At 40.7% G+C, this 13516-nt stretch overlaps 1 protein-coding gene across 1 annotated transcript in view; it reads right to left on the bottom strand.

Annotated features, from left to right (window-relative positions):
- Positions 1 to 13516, bottom strand: part of DROSHA (drosha ribonuclease III) — a 176059-nt gene that overhangs the window by 90644 nt on the left and 71899 nt on the right. Inside the window, exons 15-17 of the mRNA XM_072152739.1 lie at positions 12098 to 12197; positions 10183 to 10290; positions 4220 to 4327 (exon numbers count right to left, since the gene is read on the bottom strand). Of these exons, the coding sequence (XP_072008840.1) occupies positions 4220 to 4327; positions 10183 to 10290; positions 12098 to 12197 (316 nt within the window). The remainder of the gene's footprint in view (positions 1 to 4219; positions 4328 to 10182; positions 10291 to 12097; positions 12198 to 13516) is intronic.

The following is a 13516-nucleotide window of genomic DNA, read 5'->3' as shown; positions in this document are numbered from 1 at the left end:
CAAATAATTTGATGAGAGCAACTTTTAGTTGACCATTTATTCCCTATAGTGCCCACCACACCTATTAGGACAACCTCTCAATACAACAATAGCTGGTGGTCTTATATGTTGTTTCACTATGTGTAATAATTCTAGAGAGCATCAGTCTAGAGCAGTATTATTTGGCCAGATACAATTCCAGCATTATGAGGCGTCACATACAGACACACATACATGGATTGCTAACTGCATTTCCAGGTGTACAAACCTTCAATGGTCTCATATTATGGTCAGATATGCTGCTTAATAAGACCACAATTCTAAGTACCTGTATTGCCTTGTGGGTGTTGGAAATGCCAATACTTTACAAGCCAATGAGCACCACGAAACAATGGCATTTTAAATTTCCCTTCACTCTCTGTTCGAGACACACCATCTAAGTAACAAAGCCAAGTCCCCCTCCAGGAGGCCGACATGCTTGTCGAGTGACAGTCAAATGAAAAGTAAACCCTTGACAGGCTGACAGAATACATTTAAGAATCACAATGTTACACTCATGAGCAATAGTTTAACAGCTGATAAACTGTGGCGCTAACTGGAATGCAAGGGTTAATACCTTTGTGTTGAACGCTAAAGGATTAATATTCTGTTTAGATATAAACAGGAACAGGTTCGATGGTATGATGCGAGCTTGTCTGCAAGAAAATGGATTCAATCTTTTTCTGAAGAGTAAAGGGGTTTATTTGTGCCTTGCAGGTCTGCTGACAGTGAAAGATTTACTCAGCGCTTCTCTGTATGGAGGATTAATGTTCTGAAACACTGTTTTGGCCAGGATATGGATTAATCTGTATTGGCCATGTTCCTGTATAGTGGTAACAATAAGAATGCTTTGTGCAAACAGAGTGAAAGTGAGATTATGATGTAGGACCACCATTGAGAAAAACGGCAAACAATATGACCGCTCGAGAATACTGTGAAATATGACAGCAACACCATGGGAAAGATACTAAGTGGTCTAAAAAATATATGCTATCACCAGAACAAATCAACAGAGGAAAAACCCTGGCCAAATTCATTAGATGATGTGGCAATTTGTGGCCATGCAACAGAAAATGTGGCATGACCATACAATGTCTTAAAGACATACATATGCATGTATAAGTCCTGAACATAAGCCTGCTACTAGCTTATACCAGCAGATTTTATATAGGTTCTATATAGTGAAGAAAAACTTCTAACAGGAAAAAAAAAATAACACCAGTTACTAACCCTTCTTTACTATATAAAAAGTCTGTATTGAAGCATAAAGGTTTGAGGCATAAAAGAAAAACAAACTTGATAAAGAAAATATGAGTTTAAAACATAACCATCATTTGAAATAATTTTTTATATTTTGTATGGGAAGATGTAGTGAATATTTTTCTAATACACTTTATTAACAAAATTTTGATTTGTTTGTTTAGAAAAAAATATATATATATATATAAGCAAGCTACCCCCTGGCTCCGTGAGCTCACATCTAATATCCCTGTGTTTGGTTAAACACTTCTAGTAGTGATGATTAACCCCTTCCCTTTCAGCTTGGATGTTTGAAAATTATACTTAAAACATACTGCAGCCAGGGAGAGAGCAGAAAGGGTTAACACTCACAGCTGTGTAGAAAACAGGAGAGAAGAGAGAGATCTGTCTTGGATTTGCCCTAGAAACGATGAAGTAACATTGTAACTAGGGGGCACTTTACAGCCAGTTACTGTACAAACTAAGAAGAATTTGTTACTTAAGTATATTAGAAAAATGTTCACACCTGCCCCCTCCCCACAGTATCAAAAATTATATGAAACGAAGGTTTCTCTGTAAGTTTACTCAGGCAGCCAGGGCAAAGGTTCTCCAAGATCCTGTGCCCTGTCTATGTACACTATTGATGTAACACTACAGAAACTATGATTTTTTTGTTGTTGCTTAGACATGGTTCTAATTACACTACAAAGTAAGCACAAAGAGTCTGATTTAAATAAATTTGTATCAAAATTGCCATAACCAATTCATATATGTATCGATATAGACTCATTTCTTAAAAAAAAAAAAAAAAAATCCACTAGCAGTATCTGCAAGATTCAATAAACTGTGTGTAGTCAGCTGGCATTTTTCAATATAGAACAGCACAATACTGTATAGCACTCACTTCTAAGTCCATATAGTCCATCACTTTAGTGACATTTCCAAGGGGTGTTCACTGTGGAAAAGGCGCTGATGAGGCGTCAGGCTGGCATATACACAGAAGTGAATGATATACACTATATTAGTGCTCTTATATGTTTAAAACTAGTTTAAAAGTTTGAAAAATGCAAGCTGACCGCAAGCAGCTTATTAAATGTGTTGTACTAAATAGTGGGAATAGTGGTCTGAAAGTGTGGTGATGTAACTGAGGGGATCATCAAGAGAGGACATTGACCTTTTGGTACTACTGTGTGCAAGCACCAGATGAATGCTAAATACTATATGGTACCACTAGTCATACATATACAGTTCTACATGACAATAGACTAAGAAAATAATTTAGCAAAAAGGTCGACAGACTGGACTGATCAAGTAGACCAAATATTTATATACACATACATACACACTCACTGGCCACTTTATGAGGTACACCATGCTAGTAACGGGTTGGACCGCCTTTTGCCTTCAGAACTGCCTCAATTCTTCGTGGCATAGATTCAACAAGGTGCTGGAAGCATTCCTCAGAGATTTTGGTCCATATTGACATGATGGCATCACACAGTTGCCGCAGATTTGTCGGCTGCACATCCATGATGTGAATCTCCCGTTCCACCACATCCCAAAGATGCTCTATTGGATTGAGATCTGGTGACTGTGGAGGCCATTTGAGTACAGTGAACTCATTGTCATGTTCAAGAAACCAGTCTGAGATGATTCCAGCTTTATGTCATGGCGCATTATCCTGCTGAAAGTAGCCATCAGATGTTGGGTACATTGTGGTCATAAAGGGATAGACATGGTCAGCAACAATACTCAGGTAGGCTGTGGCGTTGCAACGATGCTCAATTGGTACCAAGGGGCCCAAAGAGTGCCAAGAAAATATTCCCTGCACCATGACACCACCACCACCAGCCTGAACTGTTGATACAAGGCAGGATGGATCCATGCTTTCATGTTGTTGACGCCAAATTCTGACCCTACCATCCGAATGTCGCAGCAGAAATCGAGACTCACCAGACCAGGCAACGTTTTTACAATCTTCTACTGTCCAATTTCGATGAGCTTGCAAATTGTAGCCTCAGTTTCCTGTTCTTAGCTGAAAGGAGTGGCACCCGGTGTGGTCTTCTGCTGCTGTAGCCCATGTGCCTCAAAGTTTGACGTACTGTGCATTCAGAGATGCTCTTCTGCCTACCTTGGTTGTAACGCGTGGCAATTTGAGTCACTGTTGCCTTTCTATCAGCTCGAACCAGTCTGCCCATTCTCCTCTGACCTCTGGCATCAACAAGGCATTTCCGCCCACAGAACTGCCGCTCACTGGATGTTTTTTCTTTTTCGGACCATTCTCTGTAAACCCTAGAGATGGTTGTGCGTGAAAATCCCAGTAATCAGAAGTTTCTGAAATACTCAGACCAGCCCTTCTGGCACCAACAACCATGCCACGTTCAAAGGCACTCAAATCACCTTTCTTCCCCATACTGATGCTCGTTTTGAACTGCAGGAGATTGTCTTGACCATGTCTACATGCCTAAATGCACTGAGTTGCCGCCATGTGATTGGCTGATTAGAAATTAAGTGTTAACGAGCAGTTGGACTGGTGTACCTAATAAAGTGGCCGGTGAGTGTATATATGAAATATATGGATGATATACCTTTATTGAATAAGAAGGAACCATCCCTTTAAGAATTTTTCAAAATCAAATAGGGAGTGAGCAATAGTACACAGTACATTATAACAAGCATTGGATGGTATATTATGTTTTTTCCATTCTTGATAATTTCCCTTGCTCCTCTGCCCTCATCCATCACTGTATCTAGTCTATTAGATGGATTTCTGGACTAATAGATATTACTATATATAAACTTCATACATCCACTAGCTGTTTCATAAATAAAAAGCAGACTACAATACATAGACTATTCCATGATACGGTTAACAAGCAATACAATATACTCGCTCAACCAATTTGTATCTCAAAGCATACAACATGACTTGTACAAGAAAGACGAAATTGTATTTACTCACCTGCAGCAAGCAGCGCTCCTTAAACACATATCCAATTAGTCTATCTAAATGCATGAGGCACTTATGATAGCGAATATGATGGGTCAGCACTGGCAGCATCATTGCATGCTGAAAAAGATAAAATACTTATTAAACCATTAGAGATTTGGAAAAAAAAAAGCCTGCATAACAATAGCACCTCTTGAATGTCAGTCAATTATTATAGCCAGTGATTGCGATGTGGTAAGATATTATGCGGAGAACAGCTCATATTACTTTTAAGAGAGTATAAGCTTCTGAAACTTGTATATATAACAAGATACATACAAGTTTGTCCTTTCATTCCTACTTATAAAAATTGGATTTTAAAATAAGTGATGTGTGCCTTCGCTCAAACCATGAAATAAGATGGTAATAATCATGTTGAGTATACAAAAGTGAAGCCAGGCATGGCATGATCCTAAACTCTAGAAAGAGGGTATGTTCACAAGTGGCGTTAATGCATGCGCTTTAAAACACAATGGAACAGCTGAAGAGAGTTTTCCCTATTTAAATTGCGGTTAACATTTGTGTTTACATAACACAACAGTTACCGCATGTTTATGGTCGCATGTAAAACTCTCTTCAGCTGGATTGCGTTTTAAACCCCATGCGGTAAAGCCATGTGTCAATGCACTTAGAAGCAGTACTAAAACTCCTGTGAAATTTAGAAGAATGGCACAGACTAAGGCTGGTGCCACACACACTGCTTTTGTCTGCGTTTGAAAACGCAAACAAAGCCACACCCACCGAGCCACCGGTGTTTTGCGTTAATTTAATGCAAAACACCGGCGGCTCGTTTCCGATCGCAGGCGTTTCCATAGAAAAGCTGATGGATTGGGCCGCGGCCGCAAACACAGACAAAGCGGTGCGTGTGCACCAGCGGCCCTTCCACACTTGCGTTGCAGATCACGTCAGAGTTTGATCAGGGTGCGATCAGGGTTTGTTCAGTGAAAAACTGACATTTTGCATCAGAGTTCAATCAGTTTTCAGTCAGAGTTTGTTCTGTGTCCCAGTTTTTCACGCGCGCTTTCAATGCAGTTTCAATGCGTTTTCACACGCAGATAATGCACATGAAAAAGACTCAGGACTGAGCTCTATCTTTTCTATGGCAATTGATGTGTGAAAAACACATTGCACTTGTATTGGACTTGCATGTGTCTCAGAGTGCAATGCGTTTTTGATGCATCTCCATAGACTTGTATGGTGCGTTTTTCACGCGCGTGACTTGCAAAAGTGGAGCATGCTGAGATTTATAGGCACATTAAAAAACCTGCGCGTGAAAAAAAAGCAAGTCTGAAAAAGCCCATTGATTACAATGGGTCAGAGTGGAATGCAAGTTCTGTGCGTCAAAAGCGCAAGTGTGGAAGGGGCCTTAGAAATTTAACAGGTAAAAGACATGAGCTGAGCAGGTAAATTTCATTTTGAAGGGGAAACCTGTTCAACAAACGGGATTCATCTGTTCAGTTTATGTTTTTCACTTATTAAAATAAAGTGCACCTAAAAATACAGCAACAGTTTACGATGCAGTTTTAACTGCAACATGTGGACACACTTTACGGACATGGCCAAATGATCAAGGGGGTTGGAAACAAGATTCACAAGGTAACATATACCCCAATATATCGCTACAGCCACATATAAGGTCGGCTTTGAAAACACGTAAGGAAGGATTGAGTGACTGATCCATTATCATCCTTGACGCTGATCAAACCTGAATGGAGAGACTCAAGTGAAATTATCCGGCCTTTTAGAGCGGTTACTCATACACCTCGGAGAAATTCATCTGATGCACTCTAGCACATCAGCATTTCCTATTGAATTTCATGCAGCTGAATAAAACATTTTTTTTGGGTCATATTTTTTTGGGGCATATTATGGTTTCCTGCACTGTGCTGAGGTAAAGATAGTTATTTCATCAGCGTTAAAACATCAGGTTGTAGAGGTGCCACTGAGGACAACAACACAACAACCTGGAGTCTCACTGCTTAGCTATACTGAACTGCAGCAACCTTTTATTTCAGAGACAAATACCCCAGAAAGTTTATTCAATGGGAAGGTGGTCGTGTAGCCCATCACAGAAGACCAGAATTGTCACACAAATCAACTGCTTAAAAATCAGCAAAAGGTGAAAAAGTGAAAGTTGCAACAACTTGGAATGTTCCCCGAGATGTAAAGCTATTTGATGTCTTTAACCTGTTGTCCACCACAAAGCAGAAGGTGCAGTATCCAATTGTCCTGAACCCACATTAAAATCTCTGGGTTGATAACTTTTGAACATTGAAGCTATAGCAAGATCTTTCTTGCTGGATTAAATTTGAACTGCTAAAAGTAAATGCTTATGGCTGCATTCACACGTGGTGTTGTACTTCGTTTCAAAACGCAGTGTAACACCAGAGGAGAGGGGATTTGCCTCATAACATCGCTGTTAACATCTGAGTTAAACAAAACGCAAATGTTAACAGCCATGGAGTTAGGAAAATCTCCTCTCCTCAGCTGTTGTATTGTGTTTTAAAATGCAATGTAAACGTCATGTGTGAACGCAACCTCAAGTGGGACGATTTTAAATTTTTATTCATATGATGAAGGCAGGGCCGGATTAAGGTTGGTGGGGCCCCTGGGCGCAAAATCTGGTGGAGGCCCCCACTGAGTGTACATGTCCTCCTGATGCCTTTCCACTATCCCAGCAGTAACACAACTACATACAGCCGCCTCATCCCCAGTAACACAGCTACATACAGCTGCCTCATCCCCAGTAACACAGCTACATACAGCCCCCTCCCCCCAGTAACACGGCTACATACAGCCACCTCCCCCCAAGTAACACCGCTATATACAGCCGCCTCATCCCCAGTAACACAGCTACATACAGCCGCCTCGTCCCCCAGTAACACATTTACATACAGCCCCCTCCCCCCAGTAAGGGTACATTCACACAGCGGTATGCCTGCCGTGCAGGCATACCGCCGTGTGCTGGAGAGGAGGCGGCCCCTCCTCTCTCCATAGAGAATAGCGGCGCACGGCCGCACACGCGACGAAAGATAGAGCATGCTCTATCTTTTTGCGGTGTGCGGCCCGGATCGGTGCCACACATGTGTGGCACCGTATCTGTGCCGCGCCGCTATTGCCGTCTATGGGGACGTACATGCGCCGCATGTACGTCCCCGCAGACGGCCATGTGAATGTGCCCTAACACAGCTACATAGAGCCGCCTTGCCCCCAGTAACACAGCTACATACAGCCGCCTGCCCCCCAGTAACACAGCTACATACAGCCACCTCGCCCCCAGTAACACAGCTGACTACAGCCTGGCAGGCATACCTTAGGCGTGCTGAAGAGGAGGAGAGGTGATCGCAGCTCACCTCTCCCCTCTCCATAGAGAATAGAGCTGCATGGTCGTTCTCACGGCCATAGATAGGGCACGCTCTATGTCTTTTGCGGCCGCAGCACAAAACAGTGAGTACTCGTTGTGCTTACCGTACCAAAGCACTAAAGACGCCTATGAAGGAAGTATATCCGGTAGCAAATTTGCGGCCAGATATACGTCCCCCATACGTTCTTGTGTACCCTTATACAGACATGTTTATACAATTACACACATTTATACACTGATGTATACACACCTTTATATACTTACAACACACACAAAGTTCTACACTCGTATACTTGCACCCATACATACACAAGTATATACTTATACACACACATTTATGCATTCATATATATTTATACACTAATACACAGAGTATTTACAAACTCATAAAGTATATACGTGGAGGCGGACGCAGTATCATCTGTACCAGGGGGAGCAGGCCGGAGAGGCGGAGGCAGTGTCACTTGTGCGAGGGGGAGCGATGCAGCGCGCATCTCAGGAGCTAGGACGCGGGCAGCGCAGGGGGTGCGATCTGGTGGGGGCCCTTAGGGGGGGGGGGCAAGATGGTGGGGGCCCTGGGGCTCTAGCCCCGCCTATAATCCGGCCCTGGATGAAGGTTCAAAACACTTTGATAGCAGCTGGATTTTGGTTTTTGAGAATTACCTAGTTTTAAAAAAGATCCTAAAATTGTCCCATCGTACTTACCAAAGTGTTAGGTTTCCCTTTACACATAAAAAAATTCACTTAATATTCCAGGTTTGTCAACCTACAGACTATTTTTCACACAATTTGTATACTCACAATCCCATAGATGCAGGCAAGACTACCCTCTACATTGTAGTAATATAAAAAGCCTGGGTGAAATCCTGTATTGGCTGCAATAATAATCATACTATTAAAGAAGTCAGTAGTGATTTAATATATCCTCTTTAATGTCCCGTTAAATGGAGGGGCCATTAATTCCCAAATCCATAGAGTACTATAGAAAGTTAATCTGAATATTTGATATCCCTTTATTCATTCTAGCCAAAGACTCTTCAACATTTTCATGTGTACATAAATGCCACAAATCTTTAGATCACAATCACCCAAGAAAATGTTATATTTCTTCTTTTAGAGTCATTCACGTAGGATAAGATATGTGGTAGCTCATTATTAGGTTCTCTCCTGTTGCTAATAGACTCCATTGTAATATTTCCTGAAGAGCTAAGAGGTTTTTGGTCAATTATTCATAAAACGTGTACATTTATTCCAAGTTATGAAACAAAGTATGTCAATGCTTCCACTTTACGGTGACTCCAGAATATACAGCATAGAATAACAGGGCTTGGACAGCCGACTGGGTTTATGGTTCTTCGGCTCATCTTCTCCAGTGAACTGTTTACTATGTCTTTATCTCTTTAGTCGCTTCAGCATACAAGGATAGACTTTATAAGAGACCAAGACTGTGGCATTGAGGTATACTTAACATAATCTCAAGTATTCTTTACGGAAACTGATAGTATTCAGGTCTCTTTTAGTAGAAAGGATGCCTTGCACACACAGAGTATATATGGTAATCACATGTACGTGTTTCTGTGATTTTATTCATTGATGCTATACACACATTAAATTTATTGTACAGATTGCACCAGACTAGCCCACTAAAACCTATTGGGGTATTAACTAAACAGACAAACATCTGTTGAAGGGCGTACAATGTTCCTAGAGATTTTGTAGCCTTTTTGTTAAGCTAATCGCACGAGAATGCTCTACACAAATGTAGAAAACACTAAAAATATCTAATTTAAAAAGGATACCAAATTCTTTTTATGAAAATTCTTCTTCAATAAAGATTTATTTCCTTTCTTGAGGATTTTCCCATTGGGATGTTATACTTCTCTCAAAATACTTTGTATTATCTCTCTCTCTTTTGAAGAACTGCATTTCTCTCCACTACTTTAAATTTTGCATCGGCAAAGCTGACACTGAGTCCCCCTTTTCGGGGCGATGATGGGTCTCGGGTCTCATCAGGTAGCCTGTCCAACATGCTGGATATCGAACTTTGAAACCCTTGGAAATGTCATCGTATTCTAAAATAATTCTCATAGTTCAAATGTCAAAAGACTATAATATAAAGAAATCTTTGTGCAGGTCGAAGGAAAGGCTTATCTAATCTCACTATATTTCCATTCACCCCATGTGTTCCTTTTCCAAATGCTGTATTTAACCACAATACAAATCACAATGCTTGCGTTCAGTGCAATCTAGTGTTGTTTGATAAAAAACCATGTGAAACTGCCCTTGCATGCAGAGTGAAATCTAAATAATTAGTTGCTTCCAATAAAGTTGATTGGTGTGAGCTCAAAAATGACTGTGCAGCTACAAAGGTGTGAAATGGGTCTTTATACTGAAGCACCATGTGGCCTTCTCCACTGATTCTTAAACACTGCTGCTCCCTGGTAATGTACAAACTGGAGTGTGAAGCTCCAAGCAAGACTATTACCGTTCTCCGGAATACATGTGCGGCAGAGAGAAAGATCACAAAACCAGCCAAGAAGCCTCAAGGTTTTGACTTATTAATATTAATTACCTGGCAGACATCCGAGCGAATGCCAGTTTTCCAAAAACCCTGGCTACTCAGTTCTACTGTTACTTCACGCCTCATTGTGTTTTTCTGTCTGATCTTCTGAAGAGCTTCCTAGTTAGATGAAGGGAAAATTGTTAGGTTGTGAAATCTCTGACAAAAATAACGACAACAGTCTATAGGTGGAAGAAATTGCAACTAAATCTGTCTCAGATATCCATTACTTGGAAGATGCCAGATAAATCACCACAGAATTAGATGGATGTCAGTAGAATGCTGTGACCATGGAGGCCAGCAAGTAATATGCAAGCAGCATGTAAACATGGATTAAGCAGACCATAAAGCTAATATTGCTAACAGCCTGACCACAGTGAACTACACAATTATGTTATTACAGAGAACAAATGAACAGGGAATAGAAGCAGCCATGAGCACGACTCTGCTCCTGAATTAGTGACAGAACATACACTGTATATAATGATAGACAAATGAATCAATGGTGCCCATAAGTGATCATCAAGCATTGTGCTGCAGGCTTGAATCAGGGCTGGAAGTTAAAAAGGCATTGACAATAAATACAACTAGTGCTAGTGCTAATAAAGTGCCTTAAAGAAGACCTGTCACCCATAAAAAAGGCACTAGGAGCTGCTTACTATAGTGTGCAGGAGGTGCCAGTTTCAGGAAATGTGGTGCACGTTCTTCATGAATCTGGCACTCCCTGCACTGCTCTGAGTGCATCAACTTTTTTTTTGGTGCACCTTTAACATGGGGCGTGGGACACACTTCGAACATTGCATGGTAAAAGTGGTGCGCGGTTCGACTGAGCACCAGAACACAAATTCTGTGTCGAGTGAAGAATAGTGCAACAATATCACCTAAAATTAGCCGCCAATGAGGCACTGTACCTTAATTACAGCCTGTTTTCTGATATACAAATTAGCTTTTCTGACTGTGACTCTTCTCTCTTCCAGGCAAGCAGTGAACCACACCCCCTTATTCTGACTGACAGCTCTGTGTCTCTTCAAATCACTGCCCTGCCTCCTTGTACTTAGGGATTGTCTGCTAATATTCAACTACAGACATATAAACCTCTATTAACTTATAGGAAATATTTTGTAAAGTTTTTTACAGCAAACTGTACACCATATATGTGATCATATAAACTCAAAGCAGCCTCCATGGAGGATGGAGAGATGTAGATGTTCATGGAGGCTGCTGCTGTGGTCAGATACATGCGTGGGGTACAGTTTGCTAAGGTTAAGAGACTAAAGGACCTGTGATGTCTTCACCCTGGTCACTTGACATAAACTGCTAAAAAGTAAGGAGGCATAAGGCATGGGGATGGGGGGGGGGGAAATGGACGAGAAAGACACACCCGCTCTGATGCCAGGTAATAGAAGATAAAAGGTGATTTATGTGGATGCAAGCAAAAAATTTTTAGCTCAAAGAAGGGAGTCAGTAAGTTAATAGGGCTCTATAGGAACCTGTCACTAGCTGTATATATGCAAATGTGGTGACAGGTTCCCTTTATGGAAGTACATGGATCAGTGGCCAGCACATCAATTCATAAAATAGCAAGCGTCATAGATCACACATTGAGAAATTTTGGAGAATCTAAATGCCTAATGGTTTTTAGGAACATTTTTTTGCCTTTAATAGGTATTATAGAAAAATCTATTTATTACCACTTAAAGCATAGAATAGAAACTTTTGTAAGTGGATAGAGAGGTCTGTGCAGAATACTGAAAAATAAAGAGTTATTTGAAAGGCAAAATAGTTTTCTTTTAAATATCTTTCTACCTGTTCTCAGTAAGTTGCAAAGTATTCCTTGGGGTTTTATGTGACAGCACTTGATATCATGCTGAACGGAGACTAAACTGTGCCTCATTAATTGTTCTCTGTGGGTAAAAATAAAGCTTACCTCCCTCTGGACCAATTTCTGCTTATCAGCTTGTTTGACTTTTGGGCTATTAGCCAATAGATGGCGCAGTTTTACATAGCTTTTCCATAGCTTCTGGTACCTGCAGGAAAAGGTGAATACATGGTCAATGAAGAGTACTGTACTCCCAACAGGAGAATATGGCAATGGTGCCATGAATTTTCTACAAGTCATAAAGCTAACACTCCATTGAAAGCCACTGATGTCACTATAACGTACCTTTCAAACCATTATTTATCTTGCGTCACCGTTCTCCTGCTGCTGACCCCTGTTCATCCCACTTAGTATTAAAATGAAACATTGCAGAGAAAAGCAACCATCACAGATTATACTTGTATAAAAGCACTGTCCGTCAGAGTAAAATGTGTTCTGTGTACCTGTAACTTTATTATTTCCATCAGAGTAAATGACACCCTGTCGCAGTCTCACTTCCTCTAGAGACTAGCTATTTTTCTTCATGCTCTTTTCTAAAGTTTCAGCAAACATTATGTGAATAGAGCTCCTTTTAGCACAACATAAAATGGAGATAAATAACTAGTGTCCCTCCGCTGAAGTCACTGAAGGGTTCGCTCCATAAATGTTTATGGAGAAAACAGGAAATTCATTTGGAAAGAGAAAATGCTTTTACGGTTGTGGAACAGAGTTAAAGAACAGATCCCCCAAACCCACAAGTAATATGCCTCACAAAGTTAGGAAGTTTTCTATGTATTCATTTTGGTAGTTATAAAAGGTAGTTTACCACTTTTCCTAACATTGTATTATTTTGGCAGCATGTTGTAGAAAAACACACTAGAATTCCAGTATGAGTATGATAATGAGGTAGTTGCTGCAGCAAGATTCTATCCTTGGCGCTGGTAGAAAAGCTATTCCCATCACTGCCGACTACATTTTGGGGCAACACTGGAAGGAAAGTAGCGCCATTTAGGCAGGAGTAGTGGCATTCTAGGTGCGGTGGACACAACCTTGGTATCATAGTATCATAGTTTATACGGTTGAAAAAAAAAAGACACATGTCCATCAAGTTCAACCAAGGAAGGGAAGGGATTGGATGAGGAAGAGATTTATGGGGAAAAATTCTATATAACATAACTGTCAATGTTATTTTGGTGTAAAAAGGCATCTAGACCCTTCTTGAAGCTCTCTGCTATCCCTAATGTGACCAGCCTGAGGCAGGCTATTCAACAGATTGACAGTTCTCATAGTAAAAAAGCCCTGCCACCTCTGGTGATTAAACCTTGATTTCTCCAGACTGAGACAGTGCCGACTTGTCTTTTGATATGTTTTAATCTGGAACAACTTACCACCATATTTTTTTTGTATGGACCATTCATATATATAAATTACTCATGTCCCCTCGTAGTCGTCTCTTTTACAGACTAAATAAATCTAGTTGTTTTATTC

Source organism: Engystomops pustulosus, chromosome 5 (assembly GCF_040894005.1).
Source record: "Engystomops pustulosus chromosome 5, aEngPut4.maternal, whole genome shotgun sequence".
Classification (NCBI taxonomy): Eukaryota; Metazoa; Chordata; class Amphibia; order Anura; family Leptodactylidae; genus Engystomops; species Engystomops pustulosus.
Note: the sequence above shows the minus strand (reverse complement) of the source record. Positions and strands in the feature narration are given on the sequence as shown.